General features: G+C 40.2%; 1 protein-coding gene across 6 annotated transcripts in view; it reads right to left on the reverse strand.

Moving 5' to 3' along the window:
* The window catches only part of SIPA1L1 (signal induced proliferation associated 1 like 1), a 220,616-nt gene that overhangs the window by 36,090 nt on the left and 158,936 nt on the right, over positions 1-25,590 (reverse strand). For 5 of the 6 annotated variants that reach the window (XM_075282870.1, XM_075282869.1, XM_075282866.1 and 2 more), the window contains exons 8-13: positions 22,496-22,653; positions 20,150-20,726; positions 19,496-19,770; positions 16,507-16,785; positions 15,721-15,873; positions 4,673-4,797 (exon numbers count right to left, since the gene is read on the reverse strand). In XM_075282870.1, the coding sequence (XP_075138971.1) occupies positions 4,673-4,797; positions 15,721-15,873; positions 16,507-16,785; positions 19,496-19,770; positions 20,150-20,726; positions 22,496-22,653 (1,567 nt within the window). The remainder of the gene's footprint in view (positions 1-4,672; positions 4,798-15,720; positions 15,874-16,506; positions 16,786-19,495; positions 19,771-20,149; positions 20,727-22,495; positions 22,654-25,590) is intronic. The other variant, XM_075282868.1, reaches the window with a different exon arrangement.

Consider the following 25,590-nt stretch of genomic DNA (forward strand, 5'->3'; position numbering starts at 1 on the left):
GTCTCTTCTGTCAGAATATAGGAGCAATACATTTTGCCTGCTCTGGGCTGCCAGGGAGAGCAGCTGCGGGCATTCGGTTTCCCATAAATACCCTGTTATTTGCAAAGAGTACAATGTGAAGAGAAAAACATATAAAGGAAAATGCTTAGCTTACAATTTCCTCATATACAGTATCATGGGAATATTCACCATGTGTAAGCTTAAACTTATGATTTATGCCTACAATATATGCCACCTTACAGATATACAGTGGCAGATGTTGCTCATAGGGTGCTCACTGGAAAACCGCATATAACAGTATACTTTTTTCAGCATTGCCCTGTGTATAGAAAAATGTAGTCTGTTACAATTTCTTACACAGATGTCAGTGTGCATATACAGTATTACTACTGCATCATCTCATGTATGTATATACACTATTATAACATATAATTGTCAGTGTACTGTATATACAGTATCACTACAGCATATTATTGTGTTTGTCAGTATTACTACTGCATCATCTCATGTATGAGTATATACAGTATTACTATAGCATCATATCATAATTGTCAGTGTATATACAGTATTACTAAAGCATCTCTTCATTATTGTAAGTGCATATAACAAATTATTCCAGCAAGTTTAGTCGGATTCTGTAACATCTTTGTTTCATTACATAGAACTGACTGGTTCAAGAGCTATACAATTCTACAATATAGACAAGGGTTTCTAACTGGTATAAGACACATTTTTAAATACAATTATATTAGAAAACAGCAAGACTTAAATTAAAAAATAAAATTATAAAATCTGACAAACCCTATATCTTTATATTGCTTTCAATAACCAAAGTCAGCCATTTACACTATGTTTTTTTTTTTTTTTTTTTTTTTTTTTTTTTAAGCAGTTGATACAATGTATTGTACTGTTTAAAAGGACAATGGCAAAGCCACAATCCTTGCAATGTAATACATGGACATTTCCCATGCGGTTTCCATCAGCTGCATCTTCTTTGTTGTTTATTAGGCCGGAGACAGCTCAGCCTTCCTAACTGCATTTCAGAATCCAATAAAGCAGGAGCTCAGGTGCCACCAATATACATATATTGTTTTCTATCTGTTCAAGGATAGCAGAAAGTAAAACTGGATATTACTCCTGTGCCAACCAATTAATTCCTGTGAGACTTCTGATGTGGTTGGTTTCATAAAGCCCAAACTACAAAGCCTGTATAACAAGAAAGGAGAAAACCTCTATACCCGCAATGCAGTTCTACACTCCTGCTGCTTTATACATCTCATATTTTACTTCCACTGACAGCTTAATTGTGTAATGTAATAGAAATGTAAATTTGTAAGAAAATATGTTACCAGTGGACTGAATTCACGCGTGACAGTGTTTACATATAAACAAGTATTGAAATAAAGATTGTGCGTGTCTCATCTTCGCCTTTACTGAAACCCTCACCCACAGTGGCCACACAGTTTCACCAGTGATTTGCACGGCCATTGGGCACACCAAGTGCATGTGATTTCAGTCTGTCTTTTTGTGATTGTGCAAAAAAGAAAAGAAAAAACCAAATTCAAGGGAGACCGCGCTTCCTTTGTATCTTTAGCGAACCGATTCAGTATAAAATGCAAAACAAAGAGCTATATGCTCAATATTATATGTTGCGAGCAGTTTTGGCAGCGTAAACACTTATATGACTCATGGTCAACAAATTATAATGGAGTATTGGTAAACCAATATAAGTAAGTGAACGCGCTCACTCGAGTATTAGTAAAAAAGGTAGATGATTTATTCATAAAAAGATGACGCGTTTCGGGGTTTTTGAAGTATAACAATACAAACTACCCCTTCATCAGATCTAAAAACAGAGAAAACAAAATTCCACAATAACTGCATTTGTTTGACCAAAAAAATAAATAAAAATAAAAATAAACAATACATACGTATATATATACACACACTCTACTATATCAAATAAAGTAGTTATTCAAATATTAGTCTATTTAGATATATCTTTCAAAGGCAATAAGAGATATTATTATAAAAACATTTTATTATGTAAAAAAGACCCCGTATTTAAGAGACTCTATTCAATTCCTCATTAATACGCTTAGATACAATACATTCATGCAGATGAATTATACAATCCACATTTTTTATCAGTTGGATACTTTAGAATCAATTGATACACATGTCATAAGAAAATGAAACACATTACCTCTATTGTTACGGCTGGAACAACATGCAGTAGTGTTTACCTATAGATCGGCGTGCTTTTAAATAGGAAAAAGCCGCGAAAATACTATGGATTCGTGACAGGTGTTCTTCGCTATCGCGAGGTCAATGTCTCGCGCATGCTCAATTGCACCTTGACGATCCATATAGATAGAAAAGGGGATCCCGACTCGTCCAATTTCTTGGCGCATGCGCAGTTCGTGGAGTGGAACCACGCACGCGTGCTACGAGTTTTAACGAAGCGATACGGATAGAATATGGATGTCTATTCGGAAAGGCTTCTACGAACAGTTACAAAGTCTTACAAAGGTATGAAGGAAGAAGAACCCAATCGTGTACCATAGTTGATGAAACATTTTGTAAGCGCTTTTGCCAGTACACTTTGTTTTAACATTTGATTAATGACTAATTTTAGGGACACTGTGACCCAGTCCCGGAGCGCGATGGATAAATGCATATTTAATTGTGTATTTATCTTAAACTGCTCTAATTGGTAAGCTATGTAGTTATATACGAAAAAATACCTTATGTTATAATAGACTGTATTGTTGAATTAAGTATGTGAACTAAGGTTATTGTGAATAGCTAGTTTCAGTGAAACTAGCTGGGCTGGTGGTAACGATATAAGGGGGAAATTGGGAAGGAAAGAGGGGTTAACTGAAAAATAATTGGACTAAAGAAATTGTTACAACACTTATATAGGGATACTAGCTGAGATTTTTAGTGCTATTAAAAATATCCCATTACGTAACTAATTCTTTCATTTCATTGAGACCCCTGGGGGTAAGGGTGTTTAATTTAAATATCCAAAACATTTCTCTTCTCTTGAGTTTCTCAAAACGATTAAATTCCGAACTAGGGATTTGTTCAATAATAGATATACGAAAATGTTCGAAATTACAATTATGAAGAGCAGAGGCATGTCTAGAAAGGCTGTGTTTTAGATAGCCCTTCTGTACATTATGTCTATGTCCATTAATCCTAACTCTTAGTGGTAAGGTTGTGCGACCTACGTATTGTAGGCCGCAATTACAGGTAATAAGATAAATAACATAGTTAGACTCACACGAGAGGTTTTGTTTAACTAAAAAACTTTCTCCTGTGCTGTTGCTAATAAAGTTCTTAGAGTTATGTACAATGGAAGCACAACACTTGCAGCGAGATTTGCCACATCGATATATACCTCTCTCGTACTGTGTTAGCTTAGAGTTAACTTTTAGTTCTTTTTTAGGAGACCTAAGTTTACTTGGTGCAAGAATGTTCTTTATAGTTCTAGCTCTCCGAAATGTAATCACTGGTACTTTGGGTAACAGTTTGCCTAATACCGGATCATTCTTAAGTATATACCAGTGTTTTTTTAAAATATTTTTAATTTCTTTATATGACCTATTATAAGTAGTTAAATAGTTCATTTGCCAGTTTTTTGTGTTCTTATTTTTAATTTTGATTTTTTCGGAGGTATTCGGTTGTAAGCATTCCGTTTGAGTAAGTTGTTTAACTCTTGTTTCAGCTTCCTTAATTAAATTTAGTGGATAGCGCTTTTCAACAAAACGTTTCCTCATTATTTTACTTTGTTCTTCAAAGTCTTTATTTAGAGAACAATTCCTTCTTAACCTTTTAAATTGTGAAAACGGCACATTTATTTTCCATTTCCGGTAGTGATCGCTAAAATAGTCAAGTAGACTATTCCCATCCACTTTCTTAAAAAAAGTTTTTGTGATAATCCTATTATTGTCAGAACTAAGTATTAAATCCAGATATTCAATCTGAAATTTCGAGATGTTACTTGTGAACTTCAATCCCCAGTCATTATTATTTAGATGGTGGATGAAATCAGATAAGGCCCCTGGGGAATTTCTCCATACTATTAGTAAGTCGTCTATATAACGGACATAGAACACTATGTCTTCTGACCATTGATGTTGAGAATAGATGTATTCATTCTCATACTCCCCCATATATAAGTTTGCAAAACTAGGTGCGAACTTAGTGCCCATGGCAGTTCCCTTCTGTTGTTTATACAAATCCTTCTCAAATATAAACACATTGTGTTTAAGGATAAATGATATACCCTCTAGTAGAAACGTACGTTGTGTGTTTGACAAGGTTATATCTCTTTTTAAATGCTCTGATATCGCCCAAAGTCCTTTATCGTGTGGGATATTGGAGTATAGAGCTGTTACATCCAAAGTAACCCAACTGAATTCCCCAGACCAATCCAATTCCTTTAATTTATTCAAAAGAGTTGGAGAGTCTTTTTGTGATTGTGGCAATGTATATTCTTACCCTCATGCCAGCCACACACACTAGTGGTCAGCTGCAAGCACAATCTCTGCTGACCATTCCTATGAGCATGCACAAAGATACCATCCAAGCATGTTTAGATTTGCAGAGTCAAACCAAACAAAAAAGGAAAGGTATTTTACGTAGTTGTACAAGATGTAGATACCTATTTGATCATTCACATTGTCATCACTCCTCTGCCAGTTGGGTGTAGACTTTCCACCTGCCACCAAGTCACCCTGTGTATTCTGTCTTTCAATAGATGCTGGTGACCTTCGTCCAACTCCAAACCTGTTCAAAGACAAAAAAAAAAAAAAAAAAGGAAAAAAGGTATTTGTCATATCCATTATTTCTAATACACTTCAGGCAATGTCCTTTGAATGCTACAAGATTTGCAGTTCTTATCTGTGAATTTCACCAGTGGTTGATGGTATCTTGCTTCACCTGCAGCTTGGTAATAAAATCTTACCTACACATGATTAAGACCTCCAATACAATGACAGTAAATTTCCATAATACTGCGGCTGAATTCACAGCCATATGCAATGAGTGGGGTTTACAAATAGCTTTCTTATGGGCCACAAACGTTTGCTGGCAAGACCTCAGTTGGCAGTGAGCTTTTGCAGGTAAAACGTCATCAATCGAAGATTTGAAGGGGTGCAAACTAAGAACTTGGACCCCCATCCAATAGGAAAGGTCATCAATCTTATAGGGCCAGAAATTCCTTTAATAGTCTATTTAAAAACCTAACCCACCAATTGAGGATATGGTTGCAGTAGCTGCAATGTGGGTACATTCCATTAGATATGTATTACAAAGGAACATAAATATATTGAATTAATTTAATGTACGTCAGCAGAATGTAGGGGACAAGTGGATCAGACTACACAGGGTTGGTGGTGTGCAGTCTGTAACCCTAGGGTACGCATAAGTCAGCACAAGAGCTGTAGATACAATTGGTCTCACATATTTAATAAACAGTGTTCTATCGAACTCATGTTCGATCGGATATTAGGCTGTTCGGCATGCTCGAATCGAATCGAACACCGCGCGGTAAAGTGCGCCATTACTCGATTCCCCTCCCACCTTCCCTGGCGCCTTTTTTGCTCCAATAACAGCGCAGGGTAGGTGGGACAGGAACTACGACACCGGTGACGTTGAAAAAAGTAGGAAAAACCCATTGGCTGCCGAAAACATGTGACCTCTAATTTAAAAGAAGAGCGCCGCCCAGGTTCGCGTCATTCTGAGCTTGCAATTCACCGGGGACGGAGGTTTCCGTCCATTTAGCTAGGGCTTAGATTCTGGGTAAGCAGGGACAGGCTAGGATAGGAAGGAGAAGACAACCAACAGCTCTTACAAGAGCTAAATTCCAGGGAGAAGCTTGTCAGTGTAACGTGGCACTGACGGGCTCATTCGCCGCAAACCAGCTTTCCCAGGATCCTGAATGGAATACACGGTCAGTGTATTCCCGTATACCCGATATATACCCCCGATACCCGTTCCAACGGTGTGCCCCCCCACCTTCACCCCAGAAATACCCTGCAAGTCCCCTGGCAATAGAATTGGGGCTATATACACCCACTATTTTTGCTACTGCCATATAGTGCCATTGTCTGACTGGGAATTCAAAGAATATATTGGGGTTACATATAACTCCAATTCCAGGGAGAAGCTTGTCAGTGTAATGTGGCACTGACGGGCTCAATCGCCGCAACCCAGTTTTCCCAGGATCCTGAATGGAATACACTGACAGTGTATTCCCGTATACCCCATATATACACCCCAAATCCCCGTTCCAACGGTGTGCCCCCCCCCACCTTCACCCCAGAAATACCCTGCAAGTCCCCTAGCAATAGAATTGGGGCTATATACACCCACTATTTTTGCTACTGCCATATAGTGCCATTGTCTGACTGGGAATGCAAATAATATATTGGGGTTACAAATACCTTCAAGTCCTGCCACTGCCATATAGTGCCATTGTCTGACTGGGAATGCAAAGAATATATTGGGGTTACAAATACCTTCAAGTCCTGCCACTGCCATATAGTGCCATTGTCTGACTGGGAATGCAAAGAATATATTGGGGTTACAAATACACTCAAGTCCTGCCACTGACATATAGTGCCAGTTTCTGACTGGGAATACCTGGCCGACACCAGCTCTGCCCTCTCCGATCCCTCTGTGCTCTACAGCCTACACTTATTTTCTCATCTTTTTTTCTGCACTGCACATCTCTTGCCTACTTCCTTTGGGATCTCAGAAGTGGTGGTCTCAGTGCTGAGAAACACATCTGAGTTCCCCATGCAATATGCATTAAGAGAACCCTGGAGCCTACCATAGCATCAAGCCTGGCTAAATGCAGAGAAAGATTTTGGACCACTTCCAGAGATGGTAATTTCAGCGCTGCAGTTGGCAATGGATGGTGTAATGGGATTAGCTGAGGGATCGCTGTCTTGACCACTTTTTGGCACAAAATGAAAGCCCAATCCAGCCAAGTATGGTGCAAGGATATGATGCAAGGACACCTACATAGCCGTCTGTGACACATTGGGGAGTTCACCCTCATCCGCCCTTTTGGCCTGCACCATAATGCGCCTCTTCCCAGCTAAGCTAAGCGCTGAATTTAGGGACCGCCTCATGTTTGGGGGAAAGTGCTGGTGTGGACGGCACAGTGAGGTGGCGCAGTAGACACTCTGCCCAAAAAGGGCAGAGTGTCCCCCAGCCGGGACTCCAACATCTCCTGGGCCAGATTTTTGGAGATGAGGCCGTTGAAGCCTTGGGCATGTGGGTGGGTTGCGCTGTACTTTAGCATGAAATGAAAGGCCTGGGAGATGGGGAGTTGCTGGGAAGAGGTGCATGATGGCGCGGGCAAAAGGAGAAGTGGCAGGAAAAGGGGAGGATGAGGGAGAAGTCAACAAAGTGGCAGAGGCAGATGAAGTGATGCCCTGGCTCGTCCTCTGGAGTGCATCGCCAGCACTGTGAGCAGAGGCAGTGGCATGAATGGCACTATATCTGTCCTCGGCGCATTCCTTGAAAAAACTCTACACCTTCGAGAAATGTGCCCTCGATGGGGGAGTTTTTCTGGGCTGGGTACAAAAGGGAACATCTTCGGACATTCCGGGTCTGGCCTGGCTTCGGCAAAGCAGCTGACCTCTGCCTCTGGACATGTCTCTGCCTCTAGCTACCCTTTTTGGTGCTGCACCTGCCTCAACATCCACACTACTTTCCCAGCTTGACATCCGCCTTGTCCAGGTGGGGTCGGTGTCCTCGTCGTCCACCACCTCCTCTTCCAACTCCTGTCTCGCCTCCTCCTCCTGCACAATGCGCATGTCAACTGGCTGCCCTGACAGCAACTGCGTCTCATCGTCGTCGATGAGGGTGGGTTGCTGGTCATCCGCCACCATATCGACCGGAGATGGAGGAGACTCTAGTGTTTGAGCATCTGGACACAGATACTCGTCTGTTAGGTCCGTGGAATCGCGAAATGGAGGGGCAGGTTGCGGTACAGTCAAAGGAAGGGAGAACAGCTCTGGGGAGCAGGGACAGTTGGGGTTATTGTTCTGGAAAGATTGGGAATTTTGGGTGGAAGGAGGACAAGACTGTTGGGTAAGAGGAGGTAGAGGCTGACTGGCTGGTGGACAATGTGCTTTAAGCGTTATCCGACAGCCATTGCAAGACCTGTTCCTGGTTCTAGGGCCTACTAAGGTTTGTACCATTCAGCCTAGTTAATGTGGAACTTTTGTGCAAAGCGCAGAACTTAGGGCCCGCCTGATGTTAAGGGACACACGCTGGTACAAGGCTCAATTCACCCTAAGTGCCAAAAACACTGCTGGTGCAAGGCTCTACTCATGCCAAGGGCCTCAATCTCTGCTGGTAGCTCAGCTTAAGGTCCTGTAACTTTGTTTGAAAGGGCTCATGTTAAGGGCTAGAAAAGTGAATTTTGGAAGGTCTTACCACAACACACACACACACACACACACACACACACACTCAAAATGACAGTTAAGGGTGAGGGCTTTTGGATTTCCCATTGTCTATTCCATCCGTGGTTGTCATGGGGAACGTGATTTAAAGGGGTGGTTGTTACTGTTTGTTGAGCTTAAATTGGGGTTTGTGTCCATCCATTTGGGGAGTAAAGAAGGTTTCCAGGTATTTTCCCACTTTGATAGAGGTTTTTTGGAATGTGGAAAGTGTGTAGTTGTTAGGCTGTGATAGTGGGGTAATAGAGGGTCTTTGGTGTGTTAGATGCCCCCAGACATGCTCCCACTGCTGTCCGAGTGTCATTCCAGAGGTGTTGGCGTCATTTCCTGGGGTGTCATAGTGCACTTGGTGACCCTCCAGACACGGATTTGGGTTTCCCCCTTAACGAGTATATGTTCCCCATAGACTATAATGGGGTTCGAAACCCGTTCGAACACACGAACAGTGAGCGGCTGTTCGAATCGAATTTCGAACCTCGAACATTTTAGTGTTCGCTCATCTCTAATAAAGAGTATTTGCATAGTTGCCATTTTATTTTAGATGCGTAGGGGCAATAAAATGGTTGCAAAGATGAACATTTATCTATTGATCTCCCACTGATCCCTATGCTCATGCCCACATGTTTATAAGCTTGAAATACTGTACCATGAACAACAGAAATAAATCACTGTTTCACAACGGTTTGGCCCCATAGCCATTTTGTGAGACTTGTATTGGACATATGTATGGAAATAAACGCAGCAAATCTACACAACTGAGATCCTTGATAATAATACTCGGAACTACAGTACCATGTAGTAAATTAAACCTTTTAGCTGAACAAGTACTACAGGCGATGTTGGATACCGACGAGCTTGAACGGGAACAAATGGAAAAAAAAGCTGAATATTCCAGGTACAGTTAAATTTGGAAATACATGAAAAGAAACTTTGCGTGCAGAGAGCACAGAAAGTAGTTTCATCAACGTGTGGTTTAGTAATCTTTGTACATTACTGTTCTCTGTCTATTTCATTGATTCCCCTGCTGAGTCTGCTGGAAAGGATAAACTAATGTCTGCTCTGTGCAATATCAACCTCCAAGGCTATCATCAGCCACATCGGCATGGTACAACGAGTCGTTTTGCAAGTGATAAGTCATAATCAAAAGGAACACAACACATTTCCTCCTTACACCCGACTCTGAGATTTGACACTCTAGTCACAGTTACTCATTAGAGAAGAGGGGACACAGCTCTGCTTCACACGTCTACAGCAGTCTTCCCTTCTCAGGTCACACAATATACTAGTTCTGCATAGATAAATGTCGGCCAATATCGCTTCCATTAAAAGGTCTTCATGGTCATGCAAAACTTACAACAATAAAGCATTTTTCCTACCCCTTTGCTTAAACCCAGTTGGTATAACCTTAGGTTCTCCTCCTCATTACAAAGAACACTACCTCCTCAGTTTCCTCATTTACTATGATTCTGTCTGATTCTCTTCAATTCTGAGCCTACCTAGATAAATGATAAGACAGCATGCATACACACAGATCCCAAATATAGTGTTATTGCATTTCACAAGACGCTGCAAACAACTGTATCCAAAAACATAGCTGTATGCATTATTAGTTCCTGAATGTCAGTACGTCTAAGGGTTAATTCAAATTCTGCAAAAGAGGGTTATAGTGCATTGTAGGGTCCTTTAATAGGAACACAAACTGATGAAGCGATGCAGCGATAATCATCTTTTTATGGATCCGTTCCTGCAAGTGCACCTAGGGTGGGGCCTGATTTTTAGGTTTAACTACAGACAGCCATGGCACAGGCAAAATCTGAAAGTGTCAATCATGACTGCAGGAGTATCGTTGACTTGTGATCCTATTCTAGAACCTAAGAAATGGAGGCAAATTGGAATGAAAGTGCTTTTGGGCTGGGACCAATTTGCATACCCATATAAAGATGGTAATCTCTGTATTGATTCATTGGTTTGTGGTCATAAAAGGTAGAGATGTAGAAAAGTTTAACTTGCAACTAATCTTTCAAATAAATTTTGGATTTTCTGGGCGTATTTGTGTCATTAATAAATTTTGTAAAACACTTTCTGTATCGACAGCTGAAATCTGTACACTACTTTCAATAGGGGTATGGCTCTTGTATAATGTAGGGAAGATGAGGTGTGTGTGTGAGAGTGTGTGTGAGAAATTCACTTGAAACATATCCCTTGGGTATTTTAAAACAGGCAGCGTTTTTGCTGTTATAAGAAAGACGAGAATCTTACCTTTCATATGGCACCAAGATCACAGTACTACCTGTGCAGTTTCTAGAAGAATCACTAGTTATAGCATAGTTATATGCAGTGGCATTTGCTCTCAATTCCAAAACTGCTTTGAACAAGTGATAGCTATGGAATTACTGGTAGTACTGTGATATGACACCAGAACCACTGTTCTGTGTTTAATAACCACCATTCATGACTTAATATCTTCTAGATTTCACAGCAGTCTAGATGCATAACTATGGCCAGAAAACAAACTAATCACGGTGCACTGTAGAACGGCATTATGCCCCATCATACCTCTACATAATCCAACACATGTACCATTCCTGAAAAACAAATAAAAACAGTTTATAGAAATATGCAAATGAGGCACAAAGTGCAACAGGGATATGCCAGAGCCTCCGAGGCTTCAACTGGGAAACACAAGGTACATGTGTGGTAACTCAAGAAACAACATGTAAGCTGCAGGCTAGGAAAAGGCAGGTTTGCAGAGTTGGATTAAAACCTGGAGGTTGTCCTTGGAGGTATGACTCCACCCTATTGTGGCATTCAGTCTCATTTACATATTTCCATTAAAAAATTTTTTTTTTCAAGAAAATGGTGCATCTATTACATTACCTAAAGGTATGGTACTTGTAAGCAGAATGTGCCCCATCACATTACATTCTAGCTGGTTTGACATCAAGACACCTGGGGACAGACTCCAACCTTTAACATCAATCCATGTATGAGGTTATGTTAAGTATATTAAACTGGAAGGTACTGGACACCACAGCCTCTGGAAGAATACAGACATTTTATCCCTACAAAATGTGCTGGTCATAGTGAAAAAAACTGGACAAAAACTGCTGAGCAATCACAATTGTTTTTTCATCTTCCCTACTCGGGCTATCAGGTTCCTGGTAAATGAAGAAAAACAATAGGTCTCCAGAAGCAGCTAGAGGGCAAGGTAGTGGACAAAAGAACGAAAAGCTTGTAAATAACAGAACACTGTATAAAAGTACAGAAAAGCTATAATAAGTTAAAAAGCTGCTCTACAGGAATATAAACAGCGTGACAGCACATTAATCTGCTGTAGCATTACTAATATATATATATATATATATATATATATATATATATATATATATATATATATATGTACACACAGAATGTGAAATATATTAATGTGGCATTAGGCTGCATTCATATCGGAGTTGCAGGCTCAGTCAGGAGCCTCCTTTGCAGATTCTGTAACATTTGAAGAGAAAAAATAAAAGTGCTGCACTTTAGAGTTCCTTTATTTGCTACATGTATATGTTATATAGAGAATGTGAAGTATATTAATGTGGTATTACGCTGCATGAGTTGTAGGCTGTGTCAGAAGCCTCCTTCACAGTCTGTCACATTTGCTGGAAAAAAATGCTGCACACAAATTTTTTTCCATGAAAACACCACCTTGGTAGACCCAACAGACCCGATCTGTCAGTGGGTCCATCAGACACAGCTGGTAAATCCTGTATGAAGTAGTCAGACCTGCGCCATGGTTTTGTTTATAAACAGAAACCACAATGCAGATGTGTACAGGAACCAGTGAGCATAGTTGCTGGGACTTGCAGCTATATATATATATATATATATATATATATATATATATATATATATATATATATATATATATATATATGCTGTGTGTGTGTGTGTGTATAGATAATATATATATATATATATATATATATATATATATATATATGTCCCAGAAACTATGACTATGTACCGTATATAAATATATATATATATATATATATATATATATATATACACACACATGGTATGTCTAACTGTCTCTTTATGCACTTCTTTGGAACCATACAATGTTACAATCTATACAATGTTCTGCATTTTATATGGTCTCTTTGCTTAGTCACCACTTATGGCATAGATTTTATTATGTATCTATTATGACATGTAAGGAAACAAAATACAGCTGAATCTATTGCATACTAATAAGCATTTGCTTCTGTATATTGTGCTTGACTGATTTCAGCAGCACTGACCTTCTACCATGAAAGTTGCCACCTACCAGACAGCCATCAATCTTCATGACAATTACTGGTAAATAATGAAAAGGCAATAAACTAGCTAAGTAAGCTCTGTATTCTCCTGGGACACATTATGTGACATCTTTATACATGGCTATCAGAAATCCAAGGCATAAACCGCCTCACTAATGTCTACACAGAGTGTTAAGGGCCTGCTTAACATAAATAATACCTGACTTAAGCAAATAGACCACCATTAACGTATCTCATCTTCCCTGTGAACGTATATTATTGTGTACAGAATCCATGTGCATTGCTCCCTGTGTTTCTCGAATCAGGTTTTACATCTTGCCGTTTTTAATGTTTGCAACCGTCTGGGAAGCTGAAGCAAAGAATGTAAACAATATGAGAAACTCCACAGAAAATAATGTTTTCAATTATAGTAAATTACACCATATTGTAACCACACCAGTGCAGCGGCATTGGAATTTTTCTCATGTCTACCTCTGCCAGGAGTATAAGACCAGAGACCGAGTATATAACAAAAACCACACAAACTTCTTGGAGATGTAAACTATGGCTATTTAGAGCTCCTTGCCAACTAGGTGTTTATGGGAGACTGTAAAGTCTTTTCATATAAGAACAATGATCATATAGCAAAAATGTCATATATATATATATATATATATATATATATATATATATATATATACACACACACACTGCAGAAATATAGAAATGCTATACAGTAATATTTAGCTACTAACTCAGAGATTACACTCAGTCTTCACTTCATCAGTTTTTAATTGTGGCAGCACAGTTTATTACTAGACCATTACATATACATGTGAAAGTGGTTAGTGAAAAGCATCTGGTGCTCAGCGACAAACACTAACCACTTCCATACCCATAATACAAAAAATAAATATGAGGCAAGAAAAAGAAACACAGGACTCAAAAATCCCCTAAAAAACAACAAAACAAACAAAAAAACACATTTTCTTCCACAAACACCAACGTATCAGTTTGCGTGCTGTGAAGTTGTGGAACTGGGCTGCAATACTTAAAACACGTGGACTGGTGAGGAATTGAGATATGAAGAGAGCAGCCATGTTTACAAATCCTGATGCAACCCCTTTAAGAATGAGTTTTCTGGGTTTTTTTTTTATAGCAACAAAGCTTAAAGAGGACCTTTCATATCCACGGGCACATATGGTTTTATATTATTTATAGTTTTAATCAAACACTTTTCATATTGGATCAACTTGTAATGTTCAACTACTAACAAAGAACTGGCGGCTATGAAGGTGAAGTTATAGCACGAGATTTCAGAGCATTAAAGCAACCTAGATATCTTACAGATCACCTATGAGCATGCACTGTGTCGCATCCCATAAGTGGTATAGGAACAGGCATCCCTGTACTTGTTGCATTTGTCAAAAATAGTAAAATTAAAAAATACAAATTGAATGTCGGACTGGGTCTAAACCCTATAGCCGATTTTCAGTTCTGAATCTCTTCCTTCGTGTTCTGGCTTAAAGAAACTAAAAAGGTTCAGTGAGCTGGCGCAGTGAGAAGGAGTTGGATATGTCTGGAGCAGGCTTTCCCATCTTACCACTCACTTCACTACAGTGAAGAAACTTGATCATAACTCATGGCGGGGAGAGAAAGCAATGAAATATATCAGAATCTGGCACGGGACTAACATCATTTTCACTCTACTGATAAAAATCAGTATGGTGCTTCTACAAAGCCTTACTACAAAGTAAATCTGTACAAAAATGACCAAGAACAATTCTGGGGATAACATATAACTACATACAGCCATTTACTGCAACTGGTCAATCTTTGGTCCAGTGGAAATACCTATAAAAGCATTAGGTGAACAACCCCTTGAACCAGCACTGTCCATTATGTTGGCAACATGGTATAAAGCACTGTTTGTCAACCTTTTCAAGCGAGGTCCCATCTAGTAAGAAAATGTCCAAAGAGAGTACCCACCAAAGTAGTTATCACTTAAGTGCTAACAAATTAGATCTTTGTTTAAAGCCTCCAAAATAAGTAAGCTAATGGCCCCCTCAGTGTTCCCACATGTAGTATAATGGCACCATCAGTTCTCCCACATGTAATATAATGGCCCCCACACCGAGAGATGTTTGAGCAGCCAGAGGTGAGATGCATTCACCACTCTGCTCCATGCTCACCTCTCTGCTTTGGGGCCTGCTGTGATATTAGTACTGGATGCAGAGAGGAAGTGGAAAGCGGAGTGGTGAGTAATGAACGCAACTTACCACTGGCTCCACAGGGAGCCTGTAACTATAATGAATGCCTCCATCCATACTGATGGAAAAGCTCTTTAAGTAAAGATAGCGCAGGCGGCTATACATGGGCATCCTTCTGGGCGAGGGCGGAGGAGAACAGTGGTTCTTGTATCCCCAGAGGTTGTAGACCACAACCCCCGTGAATACCGCAAGTAACAAGTTAAACAGATTAATTTATAATTTTGAAGGAAAAAATAAATCCATGCTTGCTAGTCTAGTTTGTGGTCCTTTTTTAGAGGTTTGCAGCCAGCCTTATATGTACAGTGATATAGGGAATTAAAAGGATCGACCACTGGACTTATATGCCCTGAAATTGCATTGATTTACAAAGATAAAAGACAAGTTATACCAAATGTTTCCCCCGCTCATCTTGTGTTGCTCTAGAACGTTGTGCCTACAGATCAGACAGCACGTTCCATGTACTAAGTTCCCTTTTAGTCACCCCACAACAGTTAAGGACTGGATAGAATAAGGCAGCCCAGTAATAAATAAAACCACAGTTTTGGAAAAGCAATGGGGAACCTTCCTCTGCACAGCTTTCCAAAAGCTGCAAAAAAGGGCTATAAATTACTGAAAATCCACAGCCAAAAGAGCTGGGTGTTCACAATGAAAACAAGAGGAGTGACATACCCTTCGGGCATGGATTTCTGCCTGTGACTGGAGCCTCCACTTGAGCCGGTATCACTGGAGGTAGAAAGATTGCTAGGAGAATTACGACACTGCTGGGATCGTCCAATAGCGACAGATGAAACAGAGACATATATCTCTGACGCCGGAGACAGCCTTATTCAAACCAGATAAGATATATTTATTGGATAGAGTATGAACCGTCTTCCCTGCCTCCCCGAACTAGTCAAGGGAGTTACATGGAAGTTGATCCAAAATGAAAGTAGTACAAGTCTTAAATTGAATAGTTAGAGGAGGGTTAGGCTTGTGTCGGAACCATTACCTATGTTAATACATGTCTACATTACATTCCAAAACAAAATTTCATGTTAACAAAAAACATAGGAAAAGATAAGAAAATAAAAAAAAATTGTGTAATGGTGTTATTCAGTGGAGATGGTTCTTGCAATTTTTTTTTTTTTTTTTTTTTACATGCCAACATATAAACTAACTTTGGTTAAAGGGACCGTCCCATCTTAATAAAGTGATGGAATATTACTAGTATATGGGCGTTCTAGGAAAAAGAGGAAGACTGCAGCCAGTCCCATGTAGGTGTGCTGCAACACTGAAGTTTCCACAGCACTACACATCTTTAATTGCAGGATTACCGGGAAGCAAGAGGTCAGACCCCGACCAATCTTAAACTGATCGTATACCCCAACAATAGGCCATCACTACATAAGATGGGAATTCCCCTTTAAATATCATAAAACATAGGATTAATTCCTATACATGCAACGTTAATCTTACCTCTTGCTCTCCAAAGGTCGACCGTCACTGGAAATACTCCTTGGAATGTTTGCGGAACGTTCTGGTGTCTGCATCTTCCCATCTCCTTTAACAGAAGACACTCTTGATGAGACTGGACTCTGAAGCTGAGAGGGAATTTGTCGGAGTTGTGCGGCCTCTCCTTTGGCTGCGTTTCTTTGCCATTTGTTGTTGTTTCTGAAGGGAAACTTCAGCTCATACGGGATGCCCTCTGTCACTTTATACTCTACTGTTGGCAAGCGGTAGGTTTCTGAGCAACCTCTAAAAGAGAAATATTCATAGTAGTTGGTCACGGTCAGGACATTATGAGCTGCTATAAATCTATGAGACATGGGGGCAGCTTTACTAATCCTGTTGAAAGTTTAGAGAGGGCATAGTTAGATCAGGCAGCCTAAAAATGCATCACAATGTCTTAGGCTGCATTCACACGGAGTAACGCCAGCGTGTATCACAGCCGTACACTTCACATTCATTTCTATGGGAGCCGGCATACGAGTGCTCCCCATAGAAATGAATAGCCTGCTTCTTTCACTGCGAGCAGTCCCATTGAAGTGAATGGGAAGTGCCGGCGTGTACGGCACGGCATGAGCAGAGCTTGCCGTATACGCCGGCACTTCCCATTCACTTCAATGGGACTGCTGGCAGTGAAAGAAGCAGTCCATTCATTTCTATGGGGAGCGCTCGTATGCCGGCTCCCATAGAAATGAATGTGAAGTGCACGGCAGCCCTGCTGTAACACCGGCGTGTACGGCTGTGATACACGCTGGCGTTACTCCATGTGAATGCACCCTTATACTGGATGATAAACTTGGTAAAGCTTTGAAAGTTTTTTGTGTAAATTTACACCATCTGTTTCTTGGCCTACTTTGCGCCAATATTGGCACATTATGAAGGAAATCTGTCAGGTGGTTTCCCCACCATAGAAGGAATAAAGTTATTCTCTTTCCATTTGCTGCTCCTCTTAATATTTTTGTTGTAGCAAAGTGATGTTATAAATGTTAAAACTATAAAAAGTTATATGTAAATTACCCTACGTAGTCACGGTGGGCGGGGAGCAGCTTCAGCCGCGTCATCCTGTCCCCTAGCTAGTCCCACTACCAGAGGGTAAGTGACATCACCATCACGGACACTAACTGAATCGTCAGTAGTCCATTAAAAATGCCATTCATTTCAATGGGATTTTATCTTGTGTTCGTTTCCACCCAAGTCTGCTTTTTTCCAGCGGACAAAAAAAAAAAAAAATCCTACATGCAGGACTTTTCTGTCCATTAAAAAAAAACAAACACAAAAAAAGACGGCAAGTATCCATTATTTATTTTTAACACTGAAGTCTATGGGCAACGGACTTCTGACAGACAGTAACTGATAGTGGTCAGCTAATGTCCGTTATGATAGGTGTCTTTTTTTTCTTCCTTTAAATGGATATCTTCATAACAGAATCCAATGGTAGTGAGAACCCTTCCTTATCGCCCACCTGGACAGCAAGATCTAAGGTTTTTAATTTGATTTTTTTTCTTCCTTAAATGTGTTGTGATTTATTTGATAGAGTCATGTCAAATTTTTATACTGCAATAAAGAGAATACATTTAAAGCAAAGTTGTTGAATTTGAACATTAAGTGAAGATATGTACAGTCTTAATAAATAATTATAACCCCTCCGGTCTACCTGAAATTACTGTAGAAAGCCCTAAGGACACAGAATACTAATTACATATCTGTTCATTTTCACAGTCTCTCTCGCACTCTCAACAAAAAAAAGAGTAGAAATTAATAAAACCCCAAGCGCTCTTGATGCTGCAGAACTGCCCTTCTTTCTAACTCCTGATTCTTCGCTCAAAGGAATATTACTCCCTCCATTAAGGCACCGAGCTGGTGTTTTCCTCGGCATGAACAACACCTCAGAGAGTAATTTCAGAGTACTGCAAATTCAGAAATAATGTTCTCAATGGTTGTGCAATAACCCAGATATCACTTTATTCCTACAGCCTGCCCACCAGAAAAGCCCACAAACCAAGTAGCATATTAAATAACTGCTGTGAGCGCCCAAAAACGCACACGAAGAAACAGAAAAGTCATATACTAAAGTACAAACAATGCACTAAAAATACAAGATCGCCTTATTTTATTTTTTTAAATAAAAAAAAAAACAAAAAAAAAAACAAAACGTGGACCCGAGAAGAGTAATTTACATACTCCATTAAGACACATAATGGGCCTGATTTATGCTAACTAGTACAGAGAAAGATTGCAGATTTTGCCCATAGCAACCAACTATAGTTAAGCTCTAACCTTCCTCTTTCTACTGCAAGTTGACTGCTAGGGGGCAACTGCTCCACTTGTTCCATTAAGAAAAATGAGCCTAATTATTGTCACATGGAATAATTTCGTCCCAATTTAAAGGGTTTTTCAAGACTAAATATACTGATGACCTATCCCTAGGATAGGTCATCAATATAAGATTGGTGTGTGTATGTGTGTGTGAAGGGGGGGGGGGGGGACTTAGATTTTTTATTAATTTAAAACTTTTTTGTCTTCTTTAACTTCTATGTTACGTTCCCCCTAGAGGTTGGATTACTCATACAATATACTGCAATACTTGTGTTTAGCAGTATATCAGCCGATCAGCACACAATATTGATCACGAGAGGTTTGTAACCCTTTGCTAGGCTCCCAGCTATCAAGTCAACCCATTATGGCTCCCCTTTCACGATTCTAAGTCAGTGATTGCTTCCAGGATGGCAATCCCCATCCAACACAATAGTTTAGATGTCACGTTTGCAAATAAAAGCGGCATCTAAGTAGTTAACTACGGCAATCGGTATAACTTGATAAGTTATTTTAGCTTTGTGATCATATTACATCTGTCATAATATAGAGACATTCTGCAACCAGAAATGGATAACTGCATATAGTACATAAAGATAACTTAACCCTAAGAGAAGAAAAAAATAAGATCAGTCAAAAACCATACCTGCGTGGAATGCCATCGTCATGTGGGGGGATGATTACTACTTTAACGGTCACTGATGTCCTCAGTAGATCAATCATCTGCTCATGGCTTAACGTGGCTACGGCAACTTTACAGATTTCAACCAGCCTACTCCCTTGTCTTAAGCCAGCCTGCCAAGCATAGCCATAAGGCTCTACTTCAGCAACTATCCCTTCGTAATTGACATGAAAGCCGAGTTGCCCCAAGCCATTTCTTCTCAATGTCATTTCCACTGACTCACATCCTTTTGTGACAATCTGAAATTCAGATAAATCGTAAAAAAAATTAGAGATAAAATAATTCAATTTTCAAATATGAAGGCACAGCAAAAATAGAAGCACTGAGGAGACAGACGAAGCATAAATGAAAACCAAAGGAAAGATGTGTAAGAGATTGACCTTATCATATGAATTTGCACTAGTAGTAATACACATGTCTACTCCATGAACATGAACCAGCATAGATGTCATAATAACCCATAAAGCACCTCTATTAACAGTACTTTATGTAATGGGCAGCTAAAATACCCTGGCACTTCAAGAACATTGGTCAATTACGGTTAATGGAGACTTCGTGACATTATCTGACATTAAAAGGTATTTGACTTTAGCAATAATTTACGGCGTTACATCTTACTTCCAGCCTCTTGACAATTTCCTTTATATCATCGCAGTTGCCGCCATAGCTTCTGATAAACACACATTCTCCTCGCTCGTAGAAAATTTTAACAGTGGAGTTGTTAGAAGTCCATCCTATAACGTCTCTACTTGAGCAGTTAAAGATCACGCTTTTCGTTTCCTGGTCGAGGAGCGCCAGTATTTCATTTGAGATGCACAGGAGACATTCAATCTCCAAAGCATTGCTAAAGTCTTCAACTTGGACACTCCATACGACTGCCCCTGTGCTATACAGTTCAGCCCATGGATACGGCTTAGCTTTTTCTTTCTTCTTTGAAGCCAGTGAAATGAATGGAAACTTTCCAGATGAATCGATGGAGGTGTTGGTGACATTTTTTTCTGCGAGGTCTTTCAGGTACTCTTGGTGGGTTCTAGTCGCCATTGCTCGAAACTTCTCAGACTTGTGAGCAGCATTCTCTGCATTAATAACTTTGGCTAAGAGGAAGTCCCTGAACACTGTTGATTTAGGAAAGGTGAAACTTTTTGGGATCGGTGGGCCAAAAGCAGGAACATCTCTTGATCGTGTAACAGCAACACTGAAATATAAGAATACGCATAATATAAACCCAGTGTGAGCAAACTGTAAACTAGGAATGACATAAAAGTTGGTTATGTAACATAGCTTCACGGAAAATGTATTCCCCTTTGGAAAACTGAATGCAAAACTACAAACACATGATGTATACAAATGCACAACTAGTCAAAGAATACTGACAGCAGCAGTTTAGGGTTGGGTATACACGCAAGATAGCTGCTGGCTGAATGCTCGCCCAGCTGTTTAGTCCTGTCTGCCTTCCCCCATTCACATGCATACTCTGCTTGTCTGAAAGTGAATCTGTTCTCAGTAGCAGGAGGAAAATTAGCTGTTTCCAGACACCTCCTGTGGCAGCTTATCTCCTGTGAGAACAAAGGATATGGCATGTTGAAATCCAACATGCCCAAACCTTCTTTTATCTGAGATCTGCTGCCAGGGAATGGGGGGGGAATAACAACACCATCACACATAGAAGGTTGGCAGGATCAGCCAACATTCATCTAATGTACATGGCCAGCTTTAGATTGCTGTCAAAAATCACACTTCCTCGAGTGTACTCATAAGTGTGCGACCTGATGGAGTGACCCGAAGTTCTGTGAAAAACACCTATACCTACACATATATCACATCTCAATAAGGCACATCGACAAGGCTTTTATTTAGTCTTTTCACTTCTCTGCCATCCATCTAACAAGTCGTGGAGTTGCGAAAAAGCTGCAACCCCCACAAATCACTTGAACAAATGCTGTGGCCTCTGCACTGGTTACCACTCACAGCGCCATACACTGTATACAGGCTGTGCTTGGTATTGCAGCTCAGTATTATTGTTCATCTCTTGTAGCTGCAAACCCAAGGAACTGTGGACAAACTGGTTATAGGGAAGTGCAGTCTGACAACAAATCAGTGGTTACTAGGCAGTGAATTTCTGCTGCACTGACAGTCAGACATGACTCAGTTGTTCATCTCAAGGTTGGATTGGGTCTGTGCTGTCAATAAACAAGCAGCTTGACACAAATCAAACCATGCCAATCTTCATATCAGCCTAAATTATTAATCAGACTTTTCTGATAGGAACAAACACATTAAGTAGATAATTGCGTTAACAAAATTACTAGATTACAGAATAATATGACAAATGTATTTTACATGCTAAAATTGACAAAACAATGTGCCAAAATAAGGGTAATGCACACAGCTGAGATAATGCATATGGAGCCCACACGGAAAAGGCCTTCACAACAGGATTAATGGGTTAATTATCAGGTTTCCACATCACATAAATAAGCATAATAAATTATTTATCTCAATTACATTATAAACATATATTTAGAATCCAGAAAACAATAGGAAACCATGATTTATGTTGTAAATGTGCACCATACAGAAGAACAAACAATATAACTAGAATCTATGCAAATAATATGAACCAGTAAAGGAAATGACTATATTTATCCTGGTAAATTATGCATATTTTTATTAAAAATATCAACATGAAACTAATATTTTGCATGTGCACCTTTAGATCCCATAACAAAAAAAAAAAAAAAAAGGCCACTGAGCAATATTCGGAACAGAAAGGTACTTTATCTAGCAAACAGCACCGTAGATGGAAATCAGATCAGTCAGTCGAGATTACACATCTGTTAGATTTTGTATGGCTCCAGAAGGCAGCAAAGGGTTAAACAACTGATCTCTCACGGGAACAGGCCTTGACGCCCCTTACCAATTACTACTAGATATATAAAGTGCCCATGAACTGGGCAATCATACCTGTAACAGACAGAGTCCGTGCAAGGGTTGTGCGCTCTTACGACCACGAAGACATGCTGAAAATGAGAGCGGATGTTCTTGGGACTGAACGGCTGGGCTCCAGGCTCCTGAAACACTATTGTCACAATATCGTTTCCGATGTGCCGCTTCCTGAGCAGCTGCAATTAAAGAAAATCACAGCTTTACACATTTAAAGGAACGCGATAGATTGCACGCTAAAGCGCGGTGGGAAAATACACGCATATTGTTTGCGATAATGACAGATGCAAACAGATTGTCATCCTGACTGACGTGCCTGTTTATTCATATACTGTATAGACTAACCGTGGGATATAGATGGGAAGTTATTTAGAATTAAGTGAACCCCATGGAGAAGAACAAACCTATAATCGGCTTGATAAGGCCAAATGCGTCCACCCCGGTAGAAACACTAAAACATGCTGTATACTGTGAAACATTATAAAGGCAGAAGTAATAACGTACATTTGCTTTTATGAGAAGACATTAATCACAGTAAGATACTGTCATCTTGTTTGTACCTTACCGCTGACCATAAATTGGTACAGACATAAAAAAAACAATAGAAAACACAAGTCAACAACCACCTTCTATTCTAGTAATTTAATTAAAAAGGAGGAGGGGGCAGCAAAAAAAACTCTGTAATTCAGCCTTGTGTGCTGTTCTATCTGCACACCAGGCGTAAAAACAATGGACTTGGACCCAGATGGTAAGAAACAATGAATACACTCCATCTTCCCAGACTGCGGCCCCTGACCTTTCTAATGCCTGGAGGTACAACAGTGCTTGTCCATAAACATAACCTCTGAAAACATGTTATATTAAATGAATAATGCATTTCCAATTTAACACTGAGCGCCCCCCCTCATCCTCCTCCACCAGCACTGGATTCTATTTGTGAACATAAAGCAACCAGCAGGGATCCAGACTTCCGTTCCTATGGCAACGTGTGCTGCCAACCACTTACTGTAGCGCACTTGTAATTATTTCTCTATGGAGCTGACGGTTTTAACTGCGGTGGGATCTGCATAATTACCTATAATATAGCATTACTTTATTGTCTCATTCCTATTAGGATGTTCGCTATTGGAAAGGAGAAATAGCAGTATCATGCACACAATCGCCAGATTTTATTGCACAGAGTTTAATGCGCGCTTCGATTTTAAGTAGTGCTGCAAGTGCTGATAGATTATGAGATAGAGTTTAGAGGAATAAATGTGTGGAAACAATACTTTAATACAGCATCCTTCTATATGCATTCTGTAGCACATCGCGCAAGCACAATGGGGATCATAAATGGATTTCTCTAACTTAATAAGGTGAAATAATTTTGCATCCAGCAGTATTTTTTTTGGGAGTGAGAGAGGACAATCTGGTACTTACTACTATATAGACAGAGTGACTACTAGAGGATCCTCCAGTGGGCTCAAGAACGTTCAGCAGAAGACAGACCCATTTACATCTGAATATGGTATATTTCTCAAGGGTTAATTCACAAATGATATTTTATTAGTTCTCACTAATATGTCTTGCGTGTGCAATGATAGCAAAGACTACAATGAGATAATAAAAGGATACGCATATGTTCTTCATACATGTAGGGCAGGCCTCACTACTACACTCACCGGCCACTTTATTAGGTACACCTGTCCAACTGCTCGTTAACACTTAATTTCTAATCAGCCAATCACATGGCGGCAACTCAGTGCATTTAGGCATGTAGACATGGTCAAGACAATCTCCTGCAGTTCAAACCGAGCATCAGTATGGGGAAGAAAGGTGATTTGAGTGCCTTTGAACGTGGCATGGTTGTTGGTGCCAGAAGGGCTGGTCTGAGTATTTCAGAAACTGCTGATCTACTGGGATTTTCAAGCACAACCATCTCTAGGGTTTACAGAGAATGGTCCGAAAAAGAAAAAACATCCAGTGAGCGGCAGTTCTGTGGGCGGAAATGCGTTGTTGATGCCAGAGGTCAGAGGAGAATGGCCAGACTGGTTCGAGCTGATAGAAAGGCAACAGTGACTCAAATAGCCACCCGTTACAACCAAGGTAGCCAGAAGAGCATCTCTGAACGCACAGTACGTCGAACTTTGAGGCAGATGGGCTACAGCAGCAGAAGACCACACCGGGTGCCACTCCTTTCAGCTAAGAACAGGAAACTGAGGCTACAATTTGCACAAGCTCATCGAAATTGGACAATTGAAGATTGGAAAAACGTTGCCTGGTCTGATGAGTCTCGATTTCTGCTGCGACATTCGGATGGTAGGGTCAGAATTTGGCGTCAACAACATGAAAGCATGGATCCATCCTGCCTTGTATCAACGGTTCAGGCTGGTGGTGGTGGTGTCATGGTGTGGGGAATATTTTCTTGGCACTCTTTGGGCCCCTTGGTACCAATTGAGCATCGTTGCAACGCCAAAGCCTACCTGAGTATTGTTGCCGACCATGTCCATCCCTTTATGACCACAATGTACCCAACATCTGATGGCTACTTTCAGCAGGATAATGCGCCATGTCATAAAGCTGGAATCATCTCAGACTGGTTTCTTGAACATGACAATGAGTTCACTGTACTCCAATGGCCTCCACAGTCACCAGATCTCAATCCAATAGAGCATCTTTGGGATGTGGTGGAACGGGAGATTCGCATCATGGATGTGCAGCCGACAAATCTGCGGCAACTGTGTGATGCCATCATGTCAATATGGACCAAAATCTCTGAGGAATGCTTCCAGCACCTTATTGAATCTATGCCACAAAGAATTGAGGCAGTTCTGAAGGCAAAAGGGGGTCCAACCCGTTACTAGCATGGTGTACCTAATAAAGTGGCCGGTGAGTGTATTTTCTCTTCGACACCAGGTATTCCAACTAATAAACTGTATCCCCTACACACAATGCCTCGTCACTGGACAAATAACCACTGAGACCCCCAGTGATAACATGAATGGGCGTCCCTATATGAATGGAGTAGTGTGGGTGTGACCTTCACTCACTTCTCTTCTATTGGACTGATGGTGGTAGCTGAGTATATTGCTCAGTCATACACTCCATAGAAGAGAATGGCATGCGCATTACCT

The sequence above is a fragment of the Leptodactylus fuscus genome, chromosome 7, assembly GCF_031893055.1.
Source record: "Leptodactylus fuscus isolate aLepFus1 chromosome 7, aLepFus1.hap2, whole genome shotgun sequence".
NCBI classification, from domain to species: Eukaryota; Metazoa; Chordata; class Amphibia; order Anura; family Leptodactylidae; genus Leptodactylus; species Leptodactylus fuscus.